Source organism: Miniopterus schreibersii (assembly GCF_964146895.1).
Source record: "Miniopterus schreibersii genome assembly, chromosome: 5".
Classification (NCBI taxonomy): Eukaryota; Metazoa; Chordata; class Mammalia; order Chiroptera; family Miniopteridae; genus Miniopterus; species Miniopterus schreibersii.
Window position 1 is genome coordinate 44275561 of NC_138106.1, and position 23964 is coordinate 44299524.

Below are 23964 nucleotides of genomic sequence, written 5' to 3' on the forward strand. Positions count from 1 at the left end.
TATGATTTGCAAACATTTTCTCCCATTCTGGGGGTTGTCTTTTTACTCTGTAGGCAGTGTCTTTTGATGTACAAAATTTAAATATTTTTATTAAGCCCAGTTTGTCTGTTTTCTTTTGTTGCCTGTGCTCTTGGTGTCAGATCCAAGAAATCACTGTCAAATTCAATGTTATGAAGCTTTTTTCTAAGAGTTTTATTGTTTTAGGTCTTACATTTATGTCCTTGATCCATTTTTGTTGTTGTTAATCCTCAGCTGAGGATATTTTTTCCATTGCTTTTCAGAGAAAGAGTGGAAGGGAGGGAGGGGAAGAGAGAGAGAAACATAGATACGAGAGACACATCGACTGGTTGCCTCCTGCACATGCCCTGACTGGGGGCAGGGAGTGAACCAGCAACCCAGACACATGCCCTTGACCAGGAATCAAACCTGAGACCCTTCAGTGCGTGGACCAAGGCTCTAACCACTAGCCATGCTGGCCAGGGCTCCTTGATCCGTTTTGAGTTAATTTCTATATTTGTTGTTAGGTAAGGGTCCAACTTCATTCTTTTGCGTGTGGATATCCAGTTTTCCCAGCACCATTTTCTGAAAGGACTGTCCTTTCCCTTTAAATGGTCCTTGTCAAAAATCATTTGACTATATGTGTGAGGGTTTATTTCTGGACTCCTTCTCTGATACATAAACTTATATTCCTCCCCCCACATCCCCACCCCTGCCACTCTCACCGCATACTCCTCCCCCTTACTCAAGAGGCTGCAGGCACAGAGGCCTCCTGCTCTTTAACACACCAGGCAACACCCTCCTTGGGTTTGGGCTTGGCTGTCTCTTCTTTCCCAGATATCTGCAAGACTTGCTCCCTCACCTCCTTCCAATGTCACACCTTCCTGGTGAGGCCTTTTCTTCCCTCTTTAAAACTGAACACACTATCTACCACATTCACCCCCCACCCCCAATCTTCTTTTCCTGCCTCTCTCCGGGATCATAAGGAGGGCTTGACGGGCCAAGGTGGCATCTCATCACCTTCTGGAAGGGTGAACAGGATGCCCAGTGCCCTCATGGAAGAAGAGGAGATGAGCTGGGAAAGGAGGGCAGGACCGGACCAGAAGGGGACCCGAATGCCTTTGACACGGCTTTTATCAAGGATGCCCAAAGTCCCCATTTTGTCAGATTTATTAGTCATTCCTCAGACCATGTCATACTCAACCCATCAGCAAACTTGACCACACTACTCATGTTTGTAACACTGTTTTTTGATTTTGTGGAACCCTGCTCTCTTGGTTTCTCTTCATCTTCTTTGCCTGCTCCTCCTATAACTAGTACAATGCCCTAGGCTTGCTTCTCTTGTCACAGTGTTTCTAATACATTTGACAAGATGCTCACATGTAACATGTGGTGAGTGTCCTTAGACCCTGCCTTGAGGTGCTAGACCACTAACAATAAATGCTGGGAGACTGAAACCTTTCTGCCAGGCTGAGCCCATCACCTGCCTCACGGCAGTATTACATGGAGGTGGAGGAGGCGGAGAGGTTGGAAAGAGTTGTTAGTGTGCTGTGATGTTTTCTATCTGGTCTCAGGTAAAATGAAGCTGGTTTCAAGAGAACTTCTTGGAGAGCTTACCATGGTGCCTTGGAGTCTGAGGCCACAGAATGAGGTGTTAATATTTACCAAAAGAAATTTAGAGGCCGAAGAAAGGCTGGAGTGGCTCCTCTGGAAGCAGAGCAGAGAGAGCTTCATAGGGGAAGGCTGTCCTTCTACCTTGCCTGAACCTGAGGTGGATAATGGGAGAGCTCCTGGGATCATCTTAAGGGCACCTACCCAGTGAAACTCCTAGCGGGTCCATGTGACCCAGCCAGAGGGGTGGTTCCTGGAATCCTGTGCTGAGGGAGAAGATGCCCATCGGGAGGAGAGAAGGGCAGGGGAGTCTCGAGTGGAGGGATCTTTGAGGAACCCACAAAAGTGCCTCAGGGAGGAAGGGCCAGCCCTCCTGCATCTGCTGTCCCAGGGCGCCCACAGCAGACAGCAATGGTACCACCCTCAGAAGACTACAGTCTTGCTCCCTCATTTGTTAGCCCCTGGATCCAACCCTGTGAGGGTCTGAGATTAAGGAATAAGAGCGGAGGAGGAGCTGGAGCGCAGTAAGACAGCTCTGCCCTTGCTGCCTGGCGTCCCACGCTGCGGGCCTGGGGCAGGGCAGGCTCTGAACTGGATACAAGTTTGAGAATTTGGGTTTTCAAACTGGGCTGGGCTGGAGTTATTTGATTAGCAGACTGAACTAGACTCTTTATGCCAAAACAAAGAGGTTTTCTGTTATCTGAGGAGTGGAAAAGTTGTAAGACTTGCCTGAAATTGCACCCAGGGGTGGAAAACACAGCTTACAGATGAAGTTTAAAGGGTTTAGTTAAAGAAGGTGCTACCCCTCACAAAGGCACCAACACAGCAGGACTGGAAGCTCATCTCTGAGCAGCAGACAGATGTGCACAAAGAAACTGGGCGCCAGGGAGGTGGTGTGGCCCAGGCAGTGCGCCTTGGCCTGAGGACAGGCGGATCTGCAAGGGGAAGGGCCACCGTAGTCTGCAGCCCACAGACTGAGGGCCATTGGGAAAGCTTTCCTTTGAACAGCTGGGGCAGAATGACAGTCCCCTTCCCTGTTGAGGTGGCTGTCAGGAGCAGGGTGTGCAGGCTGCAGAGATGGATGAGGACTCCTGGGGAGGTCTGAGGTAAAGGTAAGAGGGTGGGGTTTCCCTCCTGGGGGCCTGAATGCTGAGCCTAAAGCTGTGGGCAGTGAGATTAACCCCCAGTTTCCTTTGAGAGAAAGCTTTTAGCTGCCAAATTAAGTTCATGTGGACACTCTGACCTAGGGGAGAGGCTTCTCCTGGGAACTGCGGGAACATTGGCTCCATGCTGGCTAGAGGCACGGGGAGAGGTCTTGGGTGGTGTCCAGGAATTGCTAACAGATGGCAGAAGGATTAACAAAGCCTGGGAAGAGGAAAGGACACAGGTACCTCTTGTGCATCTCAGCTGGAATCTATCCTGTTGGAAGTTGTTGTCAGAATCCCCTTGGAGACTTAAATTACTTGGTCTGGGTTCCAAGGGGCATTTGAGGAGCCATGATATCAAGGACTGCATTAGAACAAGACGTGTTTTCTTTGTGCCTGTGTGCTGTGTGTGGAAAAGAGAGGTGTCTGTGGCACCAGCCCCTCCAGCCTTTGGACTCAAAGGTGGTATCCTGGGGATTCTTTTCTGGAGCCCTGTCTGGGAACAGCAGCAGAAACTCCAGGCCTGTCTGCTCCCCTGTAGATGGAACACCTGCCGTGTCATTTGGGAAGGTGGCACATCCAGGGGGTTCAGAGCCCAGCCTTGCATGAACTGAGCCTCACACCTGGCTGCTCTATGCAGACGTGATTCTGGGTGTAGCTGCCGTTCTGGTGCCAGGTTGGACAGAGACTCAAGGGGTCACACATGTTGCTTCTTCAGTAGGGCCACTGAGGGGGCCTCCCTGGAGAAGATGGCAATTTAGGGGTGGAAGAGATCTTAGAGGAGGGAGATCAGCCTGACCACCTGCCTGATGCTGGGTTTTCTCTGTACTACGTTCCCCACACCAGCCTTATTGTCTGAACACCTCCTAGGCAGTCCATGCCACCTCCAGGCTGTGAAAGTCACTCCTCATTTTGAGCTGAATTTGACTTCTTGGCCCTGGTTCTGTTTTGGGCCGCACAGGACAAGTTGGCTCCCTTGCCATCATGTTCTCCCTGAGCCTTCTGTCCAGAATGACGATCTCCATACCTTTGGCCCCATTTCACACGGTCCCTTCACCGTTCTCCCCTGAGTCCCTCTGACATTTCATCCCTGTGGCACTGAACTCCAGCCCTGGGGTTTGGGTCCTCCTGGCTCAAATCACTTATGCAGGACTCAGCCTAACCTGTGGAGAACTTTCCACAGACATTTGGACCCTCCTTGTGCTTCCTGCTCTGGCTCTTGCCTCGGTACTGGCTGTGTGTCCTGGGACAAGCCGTGGACCGAGAGTAGGCATCTCCCATCACTTCATCCTCTGGCAGCCACTCCTGTCCTCTGCTCCGTGCACCATTGAGAAAGTCACCACCAATTCAATGATTGACAGTGTTTTCACCTGTTTGTAGCTCATTCCTATTGTGAAAATATGTGTCATAGAACAGATGAGTATGACAATGCAGCCTGCCTTGTGTGTGAGGACCAATAGATGATGCATGTCAAGTGCTCAGCACAACACGAAGCACAGTAAATGCTCAATAAGTGACGTCTGCTTTTATTCACATCCTCCAGCAGCTCCCACTGCCCCATGCAGACCCCTGCCTGCTGTCCCCTCAGCCTCATGTCCCACAACGTCCTCAGGCCTCTGCTCCCCCTGCAGTGGCTTCTGGCAGCGCCTTCGTGCCCCTGCCTGAAGTGCCCCATCCATGTCCTCCACAGGCTGCCTTTGGAAAGCCTTCCCTGTCCGCCACAGCTTCGGTGCAGCCCTCGCTCCCACCAGGTTTCCTGCAGCAAACACTCCTTGTATTGTGTGCTTGCTCGTCTGCCTCCTTCCCTGAAACGTGGCTCTTTGAGAACAGGGGCTATGTATCTTAGTTATTTATTTTTGTGCCTCCAGTACTTAGCTCAGTGCAAGAACATAAGAGAGGCCCAGGACATGTTTGCTGAGTGATACTTTCTCATGTGTGTAATAACACCTGAATTTGCGTAGCACTTGGTCATTTAATAGGTTTTTAAAAAAACAATTTCCTCATTCCATTACCTGAGCAGGTCAGGACAGGTGGTGATGTCCTATGACTAACTGTAGCTGGAAAAACCAGGCACCTCGTTAGTGACCAAACTGGCAGCAGAGCCTGGCCCTGGCCTCTTACCAACCTGTGGGTGGCAGACCCTTGGCTTAGAAAAGAGGTGGCAAACAGGCAGCCTGCTGGTCACATGTGGCCTGTGGGTGTGCTTTGGCCCACATATTGGTTTTTTTTTAGAGAACCCAAATAAGTTGCCAACACGTAAAAAATTAGGAGATTTTACACAGAAATCCCAATTACAAGCTTAAAACCTAAGCATCTGGCAATCCTGGACTTACATACATGTGGACAACAGCCGGTGGGGATTGAGAGGTGAGGCTTGTGCTCCACTCTTGAGTGTCCCCCTTCTCATCATGTGATACCCGCATGCCTGGCCCTGCAGGTATTGAGTTTGCAACCTCTGCTTAGAGAACCGATGCTGCCAATGAAGACTTAGGGGCTAATAGCGATGTCTGTGGCACTTAGTTTGGTGCTAGGTACTCAGGGATTAGGGATCAATGCTCAGGGATTAGGCCCAGGTGGCCTCCAGAGACTGCCGCCTGCAGTTGTCCACAGCCCCAGGCTTAGGCAGGGACTTGGGCCAGCCCCCCACCTTGGCCCTGTCCTCATCCTAGAGACAGTGGGGTGAAGCAGCTCCTCTCTCCTCCTCAGGACAAAGGGGATGTTGGAGCCAAGGAACTGGACAGCTTGAAGAGTGATCGACTGAGAACTGTTCAGCTCAACGTCTGCAAAAGCGAGGAGGTGGAGAAAGCGGTGGAGATCGTCCGCTCAAGCCTGGAGGACCCTGAGAAAGGTAGGGGGCACCTTGGGACAGCAGGAACTGCACGAGCACCCTTTCTAAGCACCACCCTCCATTTGCTGGTATCCTGCCAAAAGACTGCTTTCTTCCTCCTGCACAGTAGGAGGAAGTGGGTTGAATTAAATACACTGTGCAATCAGGCAACGGGCAATAAAGCCAGAGGTGATTCCAGAATCTACAAGAGTGATAAATGCATGTGCCTGGTTCAGGTCAGTTCAGCCAATGTCCACTGAATGCCCACTCGGAGCCAGGTGGTGGGCCTAAGTGTTGGGAACACAAAGATGGCCAAGACACAGTCCCTGCCTCCAGGACCTCACAGTTCATTGGGGGACTGATCCAGGTGATTTCCACAACACCTCTTGAGCAGGACGGGACAGAAGGATGTAGCCCAGTCTTGGGGTGAGGTGGGGAAGAGGTCAGTAGGGGAGATTGTGGCAGTGTGCTGGGAAGGGCATTCCAGGAGGAGGGGAGAGTGTGAATTATGGTGGGAAGCACACAAGTGCCAGGGGATGACAAGTCAGGGGTCAAGTTTGGTGGAGGTGGTAGCAGAAAATAAGGTTGGGAGGGAGCTGGTCCAGTGCCTGGGGTGCCAGGCGAGGGAGGTGACCACTCTCTTGAGGGCAGTGGGAGCCACTGAATTTCCCGAGGGGAATTTCCCGAGGGGAATGACCTGGTCATACTCATGAAAGCTTGCTCTGGGGGCTGCAGTGACAGTATGGAGTGGATTTAAAGTGACAATGTAGGTATAAGAGTCCTGGGGCCATGAGTATTGGGAAAGAGGAGGATCAGATTCGAGTATCTAAAAGACATAGCTGGCTGGACTTGGTGACTGATGCATGTGGGCAAGAGGGAGAAACACGAGTTCTTTATCCTGGACACCTGGTACTGTCTCATGGAGGAACAGGTTGAGGGATGTGGAGATGCTGAAGTGTCCAAAGGGCACCCTGGGGGAGTATCCGGGCTGGAGATCAGATGTCCAGGGTTGGAGGTGAGACTAGGAGTGGGAGAGATGCAAGGGGATCTACTGGGGAATATGAGCAATTAGGCATCAGAGAAGGGAAAGAGACAACTGTCAGAGAGGTTGGGTACAGGGCCCCAGAAGCTAAAGGGACAGAAAGTTTGGGGGACAGGAGCCAATAGGGGCTCAAACTGCAGAAAGTGTCCTCCCAGTTCAGCCCATGGAGGACCTTCAGCCCTCCCTTGGTGGGAGGGGCTCTGTTGCACAATAGAGGGGAGGGGACGTCATTCATGTAGAACACAACGGTGCTGCTTGGGGAAGCCAGCTTAGTCTGCGCACTTCATCTATGACATTTACCTCTGAGCTTCCCGACAGCCCAGGCAGGAAGGGCATGTCTCACTCAGCTCCCTGCTTCCCACAGAATGGGCTGGGGACAGCTCTCCTGAGCAGTGACTGCAGTTGTTGGTAGGGAGGAGGGAAGGGGTGGGGTGACCAGGTCCTGTGCTGCTGAGCATTATTAGCCAGGGGACATGCTGTCACCCCAGCAGCACCTCAGAAGCTCCTGTGCTGTGCAGCTATCAGAGAAGCTGTTGCTCTGGCTGCCAGCCTGTCACTGACCTGTCACCTTGTCAGCCCAGAGCCATCCCCACCCCCACAGCAGGCCATTCCCAGGCCCCCCTGCTCTCTGAGGAGAGGCCTGTGAGTTCCGGAACATCTGTTTAGTAATTACCAGTCAGACTAGGGCTTCTGTCCCATTAAGAAAAGACAGGATGGGTCCCATTGGGATGATTACCAGGGGCAGCCTGCTTCACCCCTCCCCAGTGGCAAATCTTCCTCCTCCCTGCCTTCCCTGGCATCCGGGATGTTGCCTTTATGAACTAGTAAGGGGAAGACAGCTGCAGTCAGCACCATAAAGCCACTCATTATGGCCTGTGGGTTTGCAGTGATTTAAAATGTTCGTGTAAGGGAATCATCCCTGTAGACCTGAGTGTAGAATGGAGCTGCGCCAGGTCTGGGGCTGCTCAGCACCCCAGTCCTTGTCCCTTGCCACCAGGGAAGAACCACCTCCACTCCCTGGGTTGGTCTGAGCAGTTAGCCTTACCTGGAAGGCAGAGTGAACCTGGAGCCACCAGGAGGAGGTGCTCAAACCCCAGTACCACCCCTCATGCATAAACCTTCATGCTTTTTCCTCATGACCCATTCCAGTGAGGGTTGATAAATCACTCAGCATGACCTTAGTTAACCAAAACTGCATCTTTTTGGGAAAAGATTTGAAGGATTTTAGATTTGAAAAGAAAATAAATCTGTTAGATATATGGCTGCGCAGGTCTGCCTCTCCCTCCCTCCCTGTGGTCCCCTGCCCACCTCCCTCCATGGGCTGTCTTCCTGGTGGGCTAAAGCGCTCAAATTCTCCCCCTCTCTGGCAGTGCTGTCTTTGGACTCCAGGTGGCGCCCTCCCAGAGCTTTCGGTCGAGTTTGTGGTTCCTAAAGGGGTAGTCTCTTCTTACTGTCCCCTCTGCCCAGGCAGGAAGCTCCCAGGAGACAATTGCAGGGCACATTTTGATGGCAAGTTTGGTGCCCCTTCACCCTGGCTCTATGGAACAGTTGCTGCGAAAGCCAGGGGAGCCAGCATGGGGGGGGGGGGGAGTGAGATAAAGGGGACTGTCTGATTAGAGTTGTGAGCCATCCGCCACCAGCTCCTTTGCTCCCCAGCAGGACTCTGAGGGCCACCAACCCCTTTGCTCCCCAGAAGAACTCTGAGGGACTGCACATCTGGAGCCTGTGACTCCCACCCCAGGGAAAGGCCCAGTGGGTGGGCCAATCAGCAGCCTGTGGGCTTAGTCTCATCTTGAAACTACCTACCTCACAGTCAGTAAACATTTATCGAGTACTGGCTGTATAGTTGGTAGTGTACTGAACACCAGAGGGGTCTGACCTGGCAGGAGGAGTTTGTGGTTGGACACCAGCCAAGTGGAAGCTTGTAGTTTCATGGTAGGGCCTGCGAGGTGATAGTACTGGGGCATTATGTCATGGGCAGGGATGACCCTATTATCTGGGACGCCCTGGGTCTGGGAGTGAGAAGACTGGATTTACTCTGAGTTTCCCCTCTTACTAGAAATGTGACCTTGGGGTTGTATATTCACCGGTGTGAGCCTCCGCTTGCCCATCTGTGAAGTGGGAAAAATGCTCTGTGAGCCATCCAGTGCTCATACCTAGATCTGACTGCTGCAGGAGCATGGGTAGCATTTCAACAGCAACAACAAAATGATCTGGGGGGGGGGGAGCTAAGCAGAGCCAGGAAGCAGCAGAGGCGGGAGGGACTGTGATGTCAGAGGAATGGTAGGTTGTTTAGGCTTGGAGAAGGCAGAATACTTGAAAGGGAGTGGGTGAGAGGAGCCTGGAAAAGACTTCACATACCTGTGCCAGGGAAAGGAACCTTCTAAGCAGGAAGTGATTAACAGAGGAGACTCGGCTGAGGGGGTTGAATCAGGATGGAGGTGGAGAGACTAAGACAGGGAGACCTGGGAGAAGCTTCTCCAGCAACACAGGAGGGAGCTAACCAGGACCCAAACTGTGCCGTGGAAACAGGAAAGAAGACATGGATTCTAGGGACACACAAAGGAAGCCGACGACAGCACAGGGCTGTGCCCTCACACAGAACTGGGGTCAAATTCCATCCTTTCCACTTGTTACCTGGGTGGCACTGAGCAGGACGCTTCACCTCTCTGAGCCTCAGTTGCCTCATTCAGATACGGGACAGTTTAATATCTACTTTATAGGTTGCTTGTTTAGGATCAGGTGAATTAGTAGATGCAAAATGTTTAGTTCAGGGCCTGGCTGGTGTCCTTTTTATCTTTATCAGTAATATGAACAATATGCATTAGATGGGGGAGAAATGAGGGAGCTGGAGGAGTCCAAAATGAAAGTGGTACTATTGACAAGGAGGAGGGGCAGGGCGGGGCAGCTGGAACATGATATCTTGGTGTGCTTAGGGTGAGTTGAAGACCTGTGGGACATCCAGGTGAAAGTGACTGTCAGGAGGAGGGACTGGGGTTAGGAGAGAGCTGTGACTGCCGAAGGGTACATGGGACCCCTCCACACAGAGGTGTGATGGGGCTGCTGCAGGAACACAATTGTCACCCAGACCGGCAGAAATGTTATGAGTTTACTCAGAATGTTGGCCGAGGACTCCAGAGAGCTCCAGAGTCCACACATTGCTACAACTTATCACGCCAACAGAGCCATCATCCAGGAGCAGTGTGCGTTCACATGTCAAGTTCAAGTAAACTTTTTCGGATATCAGTGTCAGATGTAATTAATGTTAGATGGAAGAGAGATGATTTACTTTAGGTGTGTGATACTGTCCCATATGAATCGAACACAAAGGTGCTGGAGAATTCCATGAACGTAAAGAAAATGAAGCTGCCCAAGCACCAAGTGTAATTTGAGAGAAGGTGGTCTAGGACAGGACACTGGGGACACCTGTATGTGAGCGGGGCAGGTAGAAGAAAGGTGGCAGGAAGGATGGAGGAGATGCCTGGGTGCTATTAACATCAGGAGAGGAGTGAGTGTCAGGAACCATGAATAGTGCTCATACAGTGGAGAAGCTGAGAGTGAAGACGGGTGACGTCATTAGCATGTGGCGCCCTGGATACCCTGGAGCAGCGGTAGGGCTGAGACCCAGAATGGCAGGGAAATGGGAAACTGTAGAGCATAGCTTGTGTTCTCAGAAGCCTGGCAGAGGAGGGGATGGGAGCAGACAAGGGAGTAGCATGGTTAAGAGAAGGTTCTTTAGGATATGGAGACATGGTATTTGTATTCACCTGACAAACATTTATTAAGCACCCACTGTTTATGACGTTGAAGGGAAGGAGGCAGAGGCAATGGAAGAGTTGAAGCTGCAGAAAGGAGAGGGGACTGATGGCTTACCATCAGGAAGGCAGAGGGTGGAGTGTCAGCTTTGGCCAGAGGCGAGAGAAGCCTCCTGGGCAGAGCAGGGGGAGGGGATGACTCTGGGAATTCTGCTAGGCTGGGGAAGAGAGGGGATGGCAGCTGTGGGGGTTGTGGTGGTTGAGTCAATGCAAGGTCACCAGTGAGACCTGAGAGCGAGGCTTTAGCTCTCAGTGGGGGGTGGGAGTAAGGACTTCATGAGCACTTTGTTAGCCAGCAATTTCCTTCCCCTAATGTCCTTAATTTTCCATAATTGAAGGAGAAGTCATCAGAGGTCAGTTGACGAAGCTTTAATTTGGGTAGCACAGAAGGGAGCAGCTAGATAGCAATTACTCTATCATTTACACAAACTCCATGATGAACTCAGAAAGCAGGCCAGGACAGAGTTCCCGCAGGCAGGGGAACAGCCCCCGGGAGGGCAGTACTGCCCTGAGGCTTCCCCTTGGGAGAGACAGGCTTTCATGACTACAGGACACTGAACCCTGAGGGTTTCCACAACAGAAAGGCAGGGCCCTGTTCTGTCCTGAGGCTCTAGCCTATCCAGTCCTTGCACCCAAAAAACAGAACTCAAAGAGGGCCCTGCAATGCACGGCTGCCCCCTCACTGCCACAGCCCCAGTTAGGCTCTACCTCTGACCCACTGGGCACACTGAAGCCAGTCCTTTCCCCCAAGGGCCTCCGTATCCCTATTTCTGAGATTAGTTATCAGACTAAGTGACCTCCAAGGAGCCTTCTAGCACCAACATTCTGTGTCTATAAAAGCCAGCTGTCCTTTTGCTGGTCTTACTGGTAACAGTCAACACAAATATACCCAGAGAGTGTACATTTGCTCTGACCCTGTACCTGTGGGACCACAAGACCGAGGGGTGTTCTCTACCTGCACAGGCCAGGTGAATACACATGGGGTATTGATGAACAGGTTACCGGGTCACAGGGGCTTACCGCGTGATAACCGGCACCAGTGCATGGTGCAGAGAAGGGGTGTCAGAGTATGGAGACAATGTTAGGTGGGTCTCAGGGTGAAGCAGAATAGGAGGCCCAAGTCAAGATCAAGGCTTGGCTGAGGCTCTAACTTGCTGTGTGACTTTGGATGCTGGGTCCCCTCTCTGGTCTTCCAGAGAGGCTTGGCCTGGAAGGCTCCTGAGGTTCCCTTGGCTTCTGGCAAGAGGGAGAATGCAAGTGAAGTTCAGAGGCAGGGCTGAATACACAGTGCCTGGGTGCAGGGTGCGGGATGAGACTGGCTGGAATAGAGTGGAAATATGTGAGGTGAGGTGGGACACCAGGCTGGGGGCACCGGCAGGGTTGAGTCATGATGGGCCCGGAGAGTCGATTAAGGCAGAAGAAAGGATTGGACAGTCTAGAATTCAGGGAGGGTTACAGCCAGCACTGTCTATCTTTTGTTTTCTTTGATGATTCTAGAAGGAGTCCTGAGAGCCTTGGGCACACAGCTGTCAAGTAATGGGGAAAAAGGATGACAGTGGGGAGGGGAATGGCTGCAGGCTGATGGGCCATCTAGGCCACGGGGTGACCTTGGTTCTGTACCCTCCCATCCAGGCATGTGGGGCCTGGTTAACAATGCGGGCATCTCAACGTTCGGGGAGGTGGAGTTCACCAGCATGGAGACCTACAAGGAGGTGGCAGAAGTGAACCTCTGGGGCACAGTGCGGATGACGAAATCCTTCCTCCCCCTCATCCGAAGGGCCAAAGGTAAGTTCGAGAGGGACCTTCCTCCCGCCCCCTGTACCTGACCCACCTTTCAGCTTTGCTCAGAATGGAAATAGGCCTCAGCATATCCGACATCCACAGCCCAGTGAGGCTAAGCACATGACTCCCAGGGGCCGTGTGGGGGCCTGTGGGTGGTGGTGAGGGGTGTATGGTTTTCAGAAAGTAGAGCAGGAGAGAGGTCAGCAGTCTATGCAGCAAAGGCTAAAAGACTATAGTGGTAATCCAACTCTGGGTACCTAATCTGGAGAAATAGCCACCCTGTGTACAGAGCTTTCTGTATATCATGGCATCAGTAGGGGTGCGGTTAAGTAAATATTGGTTGGTATATCCATTTTATGCATTACTATGCCATACTAAAAAAATGAGACAATTCTACTACTAAGTAAAAAATAATAATAAAATTAGAAATTTGGAAAACAGACAAAATGCCCAAACCATGTTAGGTAGTCAAATGTAAGTAAAGCACCTATGAAGTCACCAACTCAGATGTTCTCCGTAAACAGCAAACAATCATGGCAAAAGGGGAAGATCCATATGATCTATCCTAAGGTCTCAGCATTAATGACAGGAGGAACCCAGAGAGTGCTGTAGGATTTTATAAGAAAACTGCAACCCTTTGGTGACTTCTAACTTAGAGATTTCTGAAAGGATCCTCCTGCAGTGCCTGGGATGGGGCTATGCCTTTACTTCCTGGGTGCACACCCAGGGTGAGTGGGTCCCAGGTCTGCCTGGGCTGTCGGTGTGGATGGGCTCTACTTCCACCCACCACCCCCAGGGCTGGGTGAAGCTATGCACAACTCCTAACACACCCAGGCTGGGCCTGCGGGAGAGCCTCTTGAGGTCATCACTCTCTCCCTCGGCCCGAGACTGCCCACATGCCCCAGCCCTGAAGCCAGGTTCAGAACCCTGCCTCTGGGCCTCCCTGATTGCCAACAGAGCGCTGCCAGGTGATAACATTTGTGGGGGGAAATACAGTGGGAGAATGTGGGAAGTGAGACACAGCTTAGTTGTGTGTTGTGTGTTATGCTGTGCCCTCCTGCTATGGAAGCCTGCTTCTCACTCGTTTCTCCTCTTCTGGCCTGCCAGCACAGCTGGCTACTGGGGAAATATCAGGGACGTTGGTGCTGATGTGTGGGTCTGAGCTGGCTCTATGAATGAGAAGGCCCTTGGACCTTGGGTGGTGCAGAAGGTCAGGCCCCAGCCTGACAGGCAGCAAAATAAGCATCAGGGGCCAGGAGACCAGGTGCCAGCCAGGTCTCTGGAAACATGCCAGGCCCCAGGCCCTCTGCCCCCCAGGTAGTGCCTCCTGAGCAGGTGCTTGCTGTCTTCCTCTGTAGGCCGCGTCGTCAACATCAGCAGCATGCTGGGCCGCATGGCCAACCCGGCCCGCTCCCCATACTGCATCACCAAGTTCGGGGTGGAGGCTTTCTCTGACTGCCTGCGCTACGAGATGCACCCTCTGGGTGTGAAGGTCTGTGTGGTGGAACCCGGCAACTTCATCGCTGCCACCAGCCTCTACAGCCCCGAGCGCATCCAGGCCATCGCCAATAAGATGTGGGACGAGCTGCCTGAGGTGGTGCGCAAGGACTACGGCAAGAAGTACTTCGATGAGAAGATCGCCACCATGGAGACCTACTGCAACAGTGGCTCCACTGACACGACCCCCGTCATCGATGCTGTCACCCACGCCCTGACCGCTGCAAACCCCTACACCCGCTACCATCCCATGGACTACTACTGGTGGCTGCGAATGCAGATCATGACCCACTTGCCTGGAGCAATCTCCGACAAGATCTACATACACTGAAGAGCTTCCAGCTGTTCTGTTGGGAGCCCTGGTGGGAGGGAAGAGGAAGGAAGGAGGAACTTGTATAGTCACCTCTTCATTACCTACTTGTGGATTATCCACCATCCCAGGAGGACCCACTACCAGTTTTAGTGTCAACTGGAGGGGGTAGCCCAGCCCGACTTGTGTGGACACTAAGTGTCTGGGGCCTCCTCGGTCAGGGTGTGGAGTGGTGGGCAGGACCCCTAAACCTCAGGGCAAACATGGTGCCTTTGTCTTTCTGGAGTTGATTTCATACAAAGATTTTAAGGAAAACATCTTTATATTAAAAACAGATTTATTATAAAATAGAATCCAAATCCTTTACATTTTAAGCCAAAACCCCATTCAAAAAGTTTATCTCATTTGATCCGTAAGCCAACATCCTGAGTAAGGGAACAGATTCTTTTCTTTTGTACACAAAGAATTTGCAGCTCAAAGAGGATACATGAATAATCCTTTTATTGCTTGTAAATGGTCCAAGTCATGTGTTCCTGTCACTGCTGTAGAAATGCTTCACATTGTGTGTTCCAGGGCTCTCTGGATCCAGCTGAGTCCTCTGAGCTCTGTGACCTTGCCTGAGCTTTACCATGTGTCCGTGGTGCACCTCTCTGCATGTCCATGGGGCCGGTGTGTGTGGCCACAGCCAGCAGTTCAGAACTGACTGTGTGGAGGGGATGGGACATTGTAGAGATTTCCATTTGAGATTTCTCAACCTCTCTTAAGACTTAGGATAGACTTATGGAGGTGCTCTTTGGCTAAGAGGGCGGCTTCTGGTTTGGGTCTGCTTAGTTTTGCCTGGGGTAGAACCCCTGTTAATGGGGCATCCTTAGCAGGAGCTGTGGTGCAAAGGCCAGGCCCTGTGGCACCCTCTCTCCCAGGGGTGGGTCTGGAGTCTCTACCTGTCTTATGTGGTGTTCACACTCACACACACACACACACACACACACACACACACACACATTTGTTCTGTAGGGCTCAGGGTGGCCGCCTTTGATGTCTTGCCTTCTTGATGTGTCCTTATTTTTTAAAAGAATAGTTTGTTGATTTTTAGAGAGAGAAAGGGAGAAGGAGAGAGAGAGAAACATCGATGTGAGAGTGCAACATTGATCGGCTGCCTCCTGCATTCCCCCTACCGGGGATCAAGCCAGCAACCTGGGCATGTGCCCTGACTAGAATCGAACTGGCAGCCTCCTGGTGGAGGGGATGACACCCAGCCAACTGAGCCATACCCACCAGGACTATGGCCTTATTTTTAATTAAGAAGCCAGGTCACTGATAGGCAGTCTGTGTCATCACTTCTTGGGGTTGGGTTTGAAGGCTGCCATCCTTGAAATTCCCAGGGCCTGGATGTTTGGACCAAAACCAGGCACTGCTCTCCTCCGGGTGGCTGCACACCTAGGACAGTGCTGAATCCCATTCAGCGCTGCGCTTCCGCCTCTCCCTGAAGGGCCAGGCGTGCCACTAGAGGGCGCCCTGCCTCCGCAGCCAGAGCAGCCTCTGCGGCGGGCTGGGAGCGTCCACTCAATCCTGAGGTCTCTCAGAGTTCCTGATCCCCACTGGCACAAAGACACAAGGCCCTTTAGAAACAGCGTTCCTGCTGTTCTAGTGGCTTCCTGGCTTAAAGGTGGAGTCTGGTGCTAGGAGAAGACAGAAGAACCTGGTCAACTAGGACTGACCACAGGGCTCAGGCAATGCCAAGGAAAAGCGGATCCCGCAATGAGCAAATTCACACGGCCTTTTGGGCCTTTGTCCTGTCTTCAGTCAGGATGCTCTGTCCCGGCTCCCTTCTGCAAGGTGAGGCTGAGAGGCCTTCAGGGATGGCAGGGAGGGCAGGCAGGTCTGAAATTCCCCAGAGCCCAGAGAGGGACATTTGTTAGACATCATGTTTACATAACAGTAAGATTCTTTTGTCTCACAGAGCTTCCCTTTCAGAACTGCACTTTTACATCTTTTGTTTTCATGCTTAATTTCATTAAAGGAAAATGAATGTAACCCTTGTTACATGAATGCATGGATAGCTGGGAGCTAGCAGGAAGGGGAGATGTTCACACACTCTGAGCTGGGATCAGCACTAAATCCAAGTCTGCTGGGGTCTTCAGGAGAAAGAACTGCTAGGTTGGCCCACAGGCTGCCCTGATTTTTAATTTTTATCCCCATGATTGAAAAGCCCAGAGAACCTCCCCTCAGTGGTAATCTCAATGGTAATTAAAACCTCACATTTACCATTCACCTTCTGGCAGCTTAGTGCCTACTGAGGTATAGAGTAGTTTTGATTGTGACAAGAGCCGGCTGAGGTGGGCAGGATAGAGGTGGTTTTTCCCAAGAGGGGAAGTGACTTATCTAGTGTCACAGTGGATCTGGGCAGACCTAGCGCCAGCATGAGGGTCTCCGGAGTGCTACTGTTCACTGTCACTTACCCTGTGGCCCCAACAGTCCTGGGCAATAGGTGGGTCAGGGTCAGCAGGCACCTAGATCCTCACTGATTGTCAGCAGAGAGCTGCCCCTCCTTGTGGGGTTAAGGGGAGGAAGGAGGCCTTCCAGAGGCTGCCACCTGACTCTCACTGTCCAGTCCTGCTGGGAACAAATGGCATCCACAGGCACTGCCTTGGGTAGGAGCATTGTCACCAGCATCCACCCCTTAGAAGGATTCCCTGGGTCAGTGAGGCTTGACAATGCTTTTCCCACTGTCTCAGGCCTTCAGCACTGGCCTGGACTTCCAACTCCCAGTCAGCAGGTCCCTGGGCCGGGGATCAAGCATTTATGATCTCATTTGATCTTCCCCAGGGCTTGTGAGGCAGGGAGAGAGTCCAGCACTCCCTGACTGTACTGCTCTGCCACTCCTGTGGTGTGACCTTCAGCAAGTGGCTCTCAGTCCAGGACCTCAATTGGTGCCTCAGGCAAGAGGAGGGAAAGCCTGTAGACAAAACCTAGAACTGAGGGAGGGGTGTCAGGAGAGGCTCAGCGTGCACCCCGGACATTGCCCAGCAGTACCTCTGTCTGTGAGAACCCACGGCCTGCTGCCTTCAGCTGGCCCTAACCCTCTCCTGATGGCTGGAGGCGGGATGAGGGTTTTTTGCAAGCTCCTGACAGTGCCTTGTTACAGAGCACATATTGTGCTGAACATTCCACCCAGGGCTGCTGTGAGCAGGTGACAGGCTGGCCTGGTCCTGCCTGCCACAGGTGGCTTGGGCTGTGCCTATGCTGCCCACATCAGGGGGCCTGCCCCAAATTCCCCACTTTGTGGCCTGTTCACTTCCTGTATTTCAAACAGGGCCTAGCTCTGCAAAGCTGTGCAAACCTGGTGCAGGTACAGACTTGAACAAGCAGAGGCTCCCTGGCTCAGGTGGCACCAGGCTCAGGCCGCCAGGTAACAACCAGGGACATCTGTATAGTTTGGGCACATTACACAGCCAGTTCACCCCTTCCTCTCATCTGATTCTCACAGCAGCCCTGGGAGGTAGGCAGGATGGAGTGAGTATCTCATTTCATACCTAAGGAAACAGACTACTCCAAGTCTCTCGCCAAGTGAGTGATAGAGCTGGGCAGCCAAGCCAGATCTAACCTCCAGCCTGGCGTTAGTGATGCATGAAAATCAGGGCAGATGGCAGCAGGATCTAAAATAAGAAGAGGGAAAAATACCTCAATTATGTAACAGTGGGAAAAGTCTGTAAGTACATGCACAGTAACAACCACAGAATGCTGCCACATGAACCAGCTCCTGCTTCCCTCCCCTCTTTGGGCTCTGCATGCTGCTCCCTAGGAGAGAACGTGCTGGAGGCATCCACCAGCGGCCCTCCAGTAGAAACTCTGCCTTGACTGGGGTAACACTGCCCCTATCAGGGGCATTTCTGAGGGCTTCAGGAAGACTGAAACCCGAACCTTGGACAGAGAGATTCTGGAGCTGCGCCTGAAGGGCTTGAGCATTAATGAGCACAGGGCTTGAGAATCCTCAGGTGAGGAGATGGAACAAGGAGGGCTCTGGGCTGTGTGCTCTGGTGGAGACAAAATAAACAAGCCCCAAGCATCACCTTCCCGGTGTTACAGGCACTGAAGAAGGTGGTTTCTGAGTGGTGGCTTCAGAGGTATAGGGTAAGCACCAGGGACTAGGGCTGGGAGAGGCTGCCAGGACCCCCAGAACCTCAGAGAAGGAAAGGGGAAACAGCCCTCATCAAGCCTGACAGCCTCCTGAGTGACTGAGAACTCATTACTTCCTCAGATGGCATTTCCTTGGTTGGGGAAAATTTATTCAAAGATTGACCTGAAACCTACCACCTCTAAAAACTCTTTTGGCACTTGGCTATGACTCAGACCCACACAGAACAACTTAAATCTTCTCAACTAGTCCACTGGATGCTTGGAAATGGCCAAGTTAGGTTAAGAGTCCAGGCCCCTCATTTGACAAGGTTTCCATACTCCTCACTGTCTGAACAGAAGGTTTCAGCTGTGGTTATCTCAGCACCCATTCTTGATGACTCACACCAGGCTGAGTGACCACCTGAGTCCCCTCAAGCGGCCAAGAACTTTGAGACAGGTTTACCATATGGGAGAGCTGCTGACAATCCTCACACGCACGTGCCCTTCACAACTAATCGAGTGTGCTTACAACTTACCTCTCATCTGATCCTCATAAACAGCATATAAGTTAGGCAGGACCATGTTCCCATTTTACAGATGAGGAAACTAAGTCTCAGGGAGGTTAAGCCACTTGCCCAAAATCACAGAACATGGGAGAGCCAAGACAGAAACCCAGGCCTTCCCCAGGACCCCTTCCTATACCCCCAGTCGACTTTAGACTCCCTATCAGGGACCTTGAGCTGGGCTGGCCTCTGCTCAGTCAGAGGCTAGCCATGTAGCCTGTGAAGTGTGAGGAGCACTAGGCTCCACTTCCTCCTAGCTCACAGTTTTGCAGAAAGCACGGAAGGGAGGCTGAGCCTTTCCTGCGTCTCACTGCAAGTGCCTTGGTTGTGTCTATGGGATCTGCCAGTGGCCTGGGCACTGATAGAGGCTTGAGGTGGAGAGAGCAGGGCCAGGAAGTATTCCCAGGACTGTGGCTGAGGACCACCCTGGCCTTGGCATCGGTGGACATGTCTTAGAGCTAAGAGTGTAAATGGAGAATAACCTTAGGGGATGCTGAGCCCGAAACACCTTGTGCTGCTTTCTCAGTGAGACTTAATTACTCTATAAAATGTGAGGCTGCTTCCACTCATCAAATTATAGATAAGCTTAATTACAGCTCCCTGAGTAATCATACTGGGCTCCTTCAGAAATAGCAGTGAGCTGGTTGCTCTTCTCGACTTCAGCTACAGTCCATTCCCACCCCCACCACACCCCTGTTTCAGGAGGAACTGTCCATTTTTCCCAGGTGTAAGTGCTGCTAAATTGTGCTCTCAGAAAGCGAGAGCTGACTTGGCAGATACACTGGGCACTCTCCTCTACTGGCCACCGCCTGGCTGGGACCACTCTCAGCCAGTGAGCTGCTGCTGGGTTATGGTTGTGTGTTCTGTTACTGGGTTGTTTACTCTGCTGGGGTTTCTCTCTCTCCTACTTATGTGTTCTAGCGAAAGGTTTTGACTCAATGTTTGAGCAAAGGTGGTCAAAGTGGTGTGGGACCTGCCATAAGAAACAAAGAAAGAACATGGTGCTGAATGGAAAACACATGCTTTCTGGAGATTCAAGGGCACCTTCAAGGAAACAGAGTAAAGAACAGCAAAGAAACTAGAAACTGATGAAAGTTCTATGACATTATGAAGGGCATCATAAACTTCCCTGCAGTCTGGCAGGATTGACAGACTTGTTTCAGTGGAAGAAACTGGGGGAAGGCATGATGTGATTTCAGGGGGATTTGATGTGAATGGAGGAGCAACTGCTGATGATAATCCAAGTGCCCTTAATGTCCCCACACCTTCAGTTGCAGACTGAGCCACCGTGGGTGCCCTAGTAGAAGCAGCATAATCCCATCCCTGTTGTTTAGCACTCAGGTGCCTGACTCCCAGTTGCCTACCTGACCTGAACAAGCCAGAGGCTTGGGGCAGAGATTGCTGCAGCTCTCTGATATCCATCCTCCCCTTCTATAGGAACATATCCACCAATGTATGGCTGGGCACATGGCTGTCCATAATAAAGATTACACTTCCCAGCTTCCCTTACAGCTAAAGGTGATCATATGACTATGTTCTGGCCAATGGCATATAAGCAGACATGGTAGTACAACAGCCTTCAGGAACTTTCCTTAAGAGATAGCTATAAGCACCCTTTGGCCCCTTTATCCCTTCATTCTACTGCCTGGAACTTGGGTGCTGCCTCCTGGGACCATGGGGTCAAGGTCATGTATGGGCATTACAAGAGAGTGTCTGGATACCAGACGCTGGTAAACTACTTTCCACTCTTGACCACCCATCTAAATTTTATATGAGAAGAAGTAAACTTCTGTCTTTTCTGTATTACCACTATTTTGGAATTATTTCTTTGCAGGCAAACCAAATTCTAACTAATGCAGGCCCCAGCTGGGCAGAAGATGGGAAAGCCATTGTACACCCACGGGGGCCAGAAGCCACCTTTGATAATAGCCATGAGCATTCATTGAGCACTTCCCACGTACCAGTATGCGCATTAGTCCATTTGACCTCCAGGCAATACTATGAGGCAAGATTTATAACCCCAATTTTATAGGCGATTAAACTGAGGCTTAGATTTAATACTGTGCCTAGTCAGTCAGAAAGTGACAGGATTCAGAACCAGACTCTCTTTAACTGCTGAGCACAAGCACTGTTTCTTAGGCAATCAGCAGGGTCCCTGCCAAAGCTGGTTGCAGCCTCCCTGACTTCACCTTGGCCCCTGGGGGCTGTGGCTCAGCTCAGACGGAGAGACTCAGAGGCTGTGACTGCGCCGAGACTGACCATAAATCAGGCTGACACCTTGGGCTACCCAAAGTAGTGTCCTCATCCACCAAACAAAATTCTTAGACTTGAAATATTTTTGAAGTCTAGTTCCTCTCCCTCATGAAGATGTCCCCTCAAGAGCATCCCCCAGTGAGATCATCTGCTGTGGGCTGAATGTTTGTTTCCCCCCAGAATTCAGATGTTGAAATTCTAACCCTCAAAGATGATGGCATTAGGAGGTGGGGCCTTTGGAAGGTGCTTAAGTCATGAGGGGATAGCCCTCAGGAATGGGATTAGCACCTTGTAAAAGTGGCTCCAGGGGGCTCCCCAGCCCCTTCCATCATGTTGAGGACACAGTGAAAAGTACCAGTTATGAACCAGGAAGAGGGCTTTCTCTGGACCATCCCGGCACCTTGATCTTGGACTTCCCAGACTCCAGAACTATGAGAAATAAATTTCTGTTGCTTATAAGCCACCGAGTCTGTGGTGTCTTGTTGCAGCAGCCCCAGCTAAAACAGCATGTCCTGCTGAGTAGCAAAGAGGGCTCCGGACTCCTCTTCCTCCTCTCCCTTTTCCTTCCTTTTCCTCTCTTCTTCTTCCTCCCCTCTCTCCTCCTCCTCCTCTTCTGAGGATCACAGAGGTTGTGCCCTATGCCCCTTAGCCAACATGGCCTCCCCCAAGTGGGTTTTTGTTTATCTTCAAAGATTTCCATGGAGAATCAACCTCAAAATGTCTAAGACATAAAGGATTCCATAAGCCGGGAAACCTTGGTGCTAGTCCCCTTTCTGGTACCAAGTTCCCTTGTCACTTGGGCAAGTCCCTTCTCTCTGGGCCTCATGCTCCTCATCTTAAAATAATAGTAATGCTAACAATAACAACCACCCCGAACACACATTTTTTACTGTGACTCAGCACATGTTCTAAGTGCATTACATACACTAATTCACTTAATCCTCATGACAACCCTGTGAAGACAGTACTATTACTCTCCTTTTACAGATGGAGAACCTGAGACACAGAGGTTCTTAAACTGCCCAAGGTCATGCACTACAAAGTGAAAATGAGAACAATAAACTTGAAAGAGGACCTCAAGCTTGTGTTTAGCATCAGTCTCTTGATTAAATGACATCTCATGCAGAGTCTCAAGGCAGTAAAGATCAAAGCGGAGGTGTTGAGTGGAATGGAGGGGTGTTAGTCTAAGCTCTCACCACTCGGCCCTCCTGCACTACCCTGGAGGCGGCTCCTTAGTTCTAGACCCCTGTGAAAGCCACAAAACTCTGTGGTCTCTAAGGGCCCCTCCAGTTGGAACATTCCCAGGCTCTCTCTTGGCCAGGAGTGGCTGGGGCTTGGAAGGCAGGGAACTGAGAGGACTGGTGCCCTGCCCTATCTAGCTAGAGTGGGATGAAGGGTTTGATAAGAACCCGTCTGCGAGTTCTCCTGCACCACGATTCACCCTCCAAAATGGCCCGTCGGTTTTCTAGGTGAGCAAAATGTCCACCTGCAGAGCTGAGGCCCAGGGGCCTTGGGCTCGACTTCAGTTCTTTTCAGAAAGAACGGCTTTATGGCAACACCTACGCCTCAGATCAGAGGCATGGAGGCAGCAGCATCCTTCAGGCAGACCCCCAGCAGCGCACAGCCGCCTGGCCCTCCCCCTCCCCCACCAAACGCCTGGCTTGTCCCCTCAGCAGCTCCAGAGATGCGGGCAGTGGGGACTTACGGGGCACAGGAGGCGGCACATCCCGGTGGAGTCCACGGTCTCCTCCAGACACTTCAACACTTCGTAACCAGCGTCCTCCCCGTCTCCCGGCTGAGCAGCTGGAGCGCATTCCTCCCTCCTCTGCTGGGCTGCTCGGGTGGACAGTAGAGGCCGGTCCCCTCCCCCACCTCTTCGGGACCTTGGTCAAGCCTTTAAAAATCTCTTCGCAGTAACACCCGGTGCCTGGCCTTCAGTCCCTGTTCTCCTCTCCCCTATTAACAAGTGGAGGGATTGTGGGTCGACTCTGCCCACTCCCCACCCCAGAAGCCCACCAAAAGTCACTCTCTGGCTCATGGCTCATGAAGTGCCCTGTGACTGTTGGTGGAAGACATCTGGGCTCCTCCTGTGGTGAGGTCAGTCTTATCTTGGCCACCAGCGAAGCCTGCCTGCCAGCTCTCTGAGGAGCAACGGAGCAGGCAGAGCCAAGGCAGCTGGAAGGAATTTCTTTTGTCCAGTTTTTAGGGCCTGCTTCTGCTTTATTTCAGCAAGGAACTCAGCACTTAGAAACATCCTGCCAAACATTCTTGTTTTCAAAGGAGACAACAGCCCCCTGTTCCCCAGTAAGAGTTGTTTATTACAGCAGTGTCAATGTGTTGCCCCCATTGATTTTCCCAGGTCCCCTCTGAGCCTTCTTCCGAAGGGTGTGTGAATAGCCTGGAAATGAAGGAACTTACCATTTCTCTTTGATGCCTCACCAAGCTGGAGACACCTGCACTGAGGGTTAGAGACCTGCATTGAAGGTGGTTTTTAAAAGTCTGTTTTAACCACTGGTTTATTGTGTAGCTTTGGTCACATTCCAGCCTCTTGAGCTTCATGCTCCCTATCTGCACAGTAAATCTTTACCCTTCCTAGAGGCTCAGCAGTTCTTCAGAAGTAGCTAATAAGGGGTTTGCTTTAAGATCTTGTGAAGAAAGTGTACTGCTAAAAAATAAAAATAAAAAAATTGAAAACCACTGGCCTAGACGACCTCACACCTTTGTGGAGGAATTGTCTGTTAGGTCTCTGACTCAAGACTTTCCTTTAGGCTTAGTTACCATGAGGTCCCTGAGTCTGACATGTCTTCTTCTCTGGGTGGCCAGGCTGAGTACAGCACAAGGATTGAGGGGCATCGTAATGCAAAGGACCTGCTGCCCTGGGACAGCCCCAAGGAAGGACAGGAATGAAATGATTCTGCAGAGCTTTCCCGCCTCCTGGAGCTGAAGGTCTTTCTGTGCCCACCCGTCCCTCCTGGTCCAGGCAGCCTCTGTCTTCTTCTCTTACAA

At 51.6% G+C, this 23964-nt stretch overlaps 1 protein-coding gene and 1 long non-coding RNA gene across 3 annotated transcripts in view; one reads left to right on the plus strand and one right to left on the minus strand.

Moving 5' to 3' along the window:
• BDH1 (3-hydroxybutyrate dehydrogenase 1) overlaps positions 1-16058 on the plus strand; it is a 36657-nt gene extending 20599 nt beyond the window's left edge. The window contains exons 5-7 of one of the 2 annotated variants that reach the window (XM_081138427.1): positions 5460-5601; positions 12070-12222; positions 13578-14371. In XM_081138427.1, the coding sequence (XP_080994553.1) occupies positions 5460-5601; positions 12070-12222; positions 13578-14047 (765 nt within the window). In that variant the 3' untranslated portion in view covers positions 14048-14371. Of the gene's footprint in view, positions 1-5459; positions 5602-12069; positions 12223-13577 lie in introns of both variants that reach the window. The other variant, XM_081138426.1, reaches the window with a different exon arrangement.
• Positions 14349-23101, minus strand: LOC308557702. Its single transcript, XR_013998882.1, has 4 exons — positions 22664-23101; positions 17560-17682; positions 16486-16639; positions 14349-15907 (listed from the first exon to the last, which is right to left on the minus strand). It is a non-coding gene; the product is annotated as an uncharacterized lncRNA (long non-coding RNA).
• Between the last annotated feature and the right edge of the window lie 863 nt (positions 23102-23964).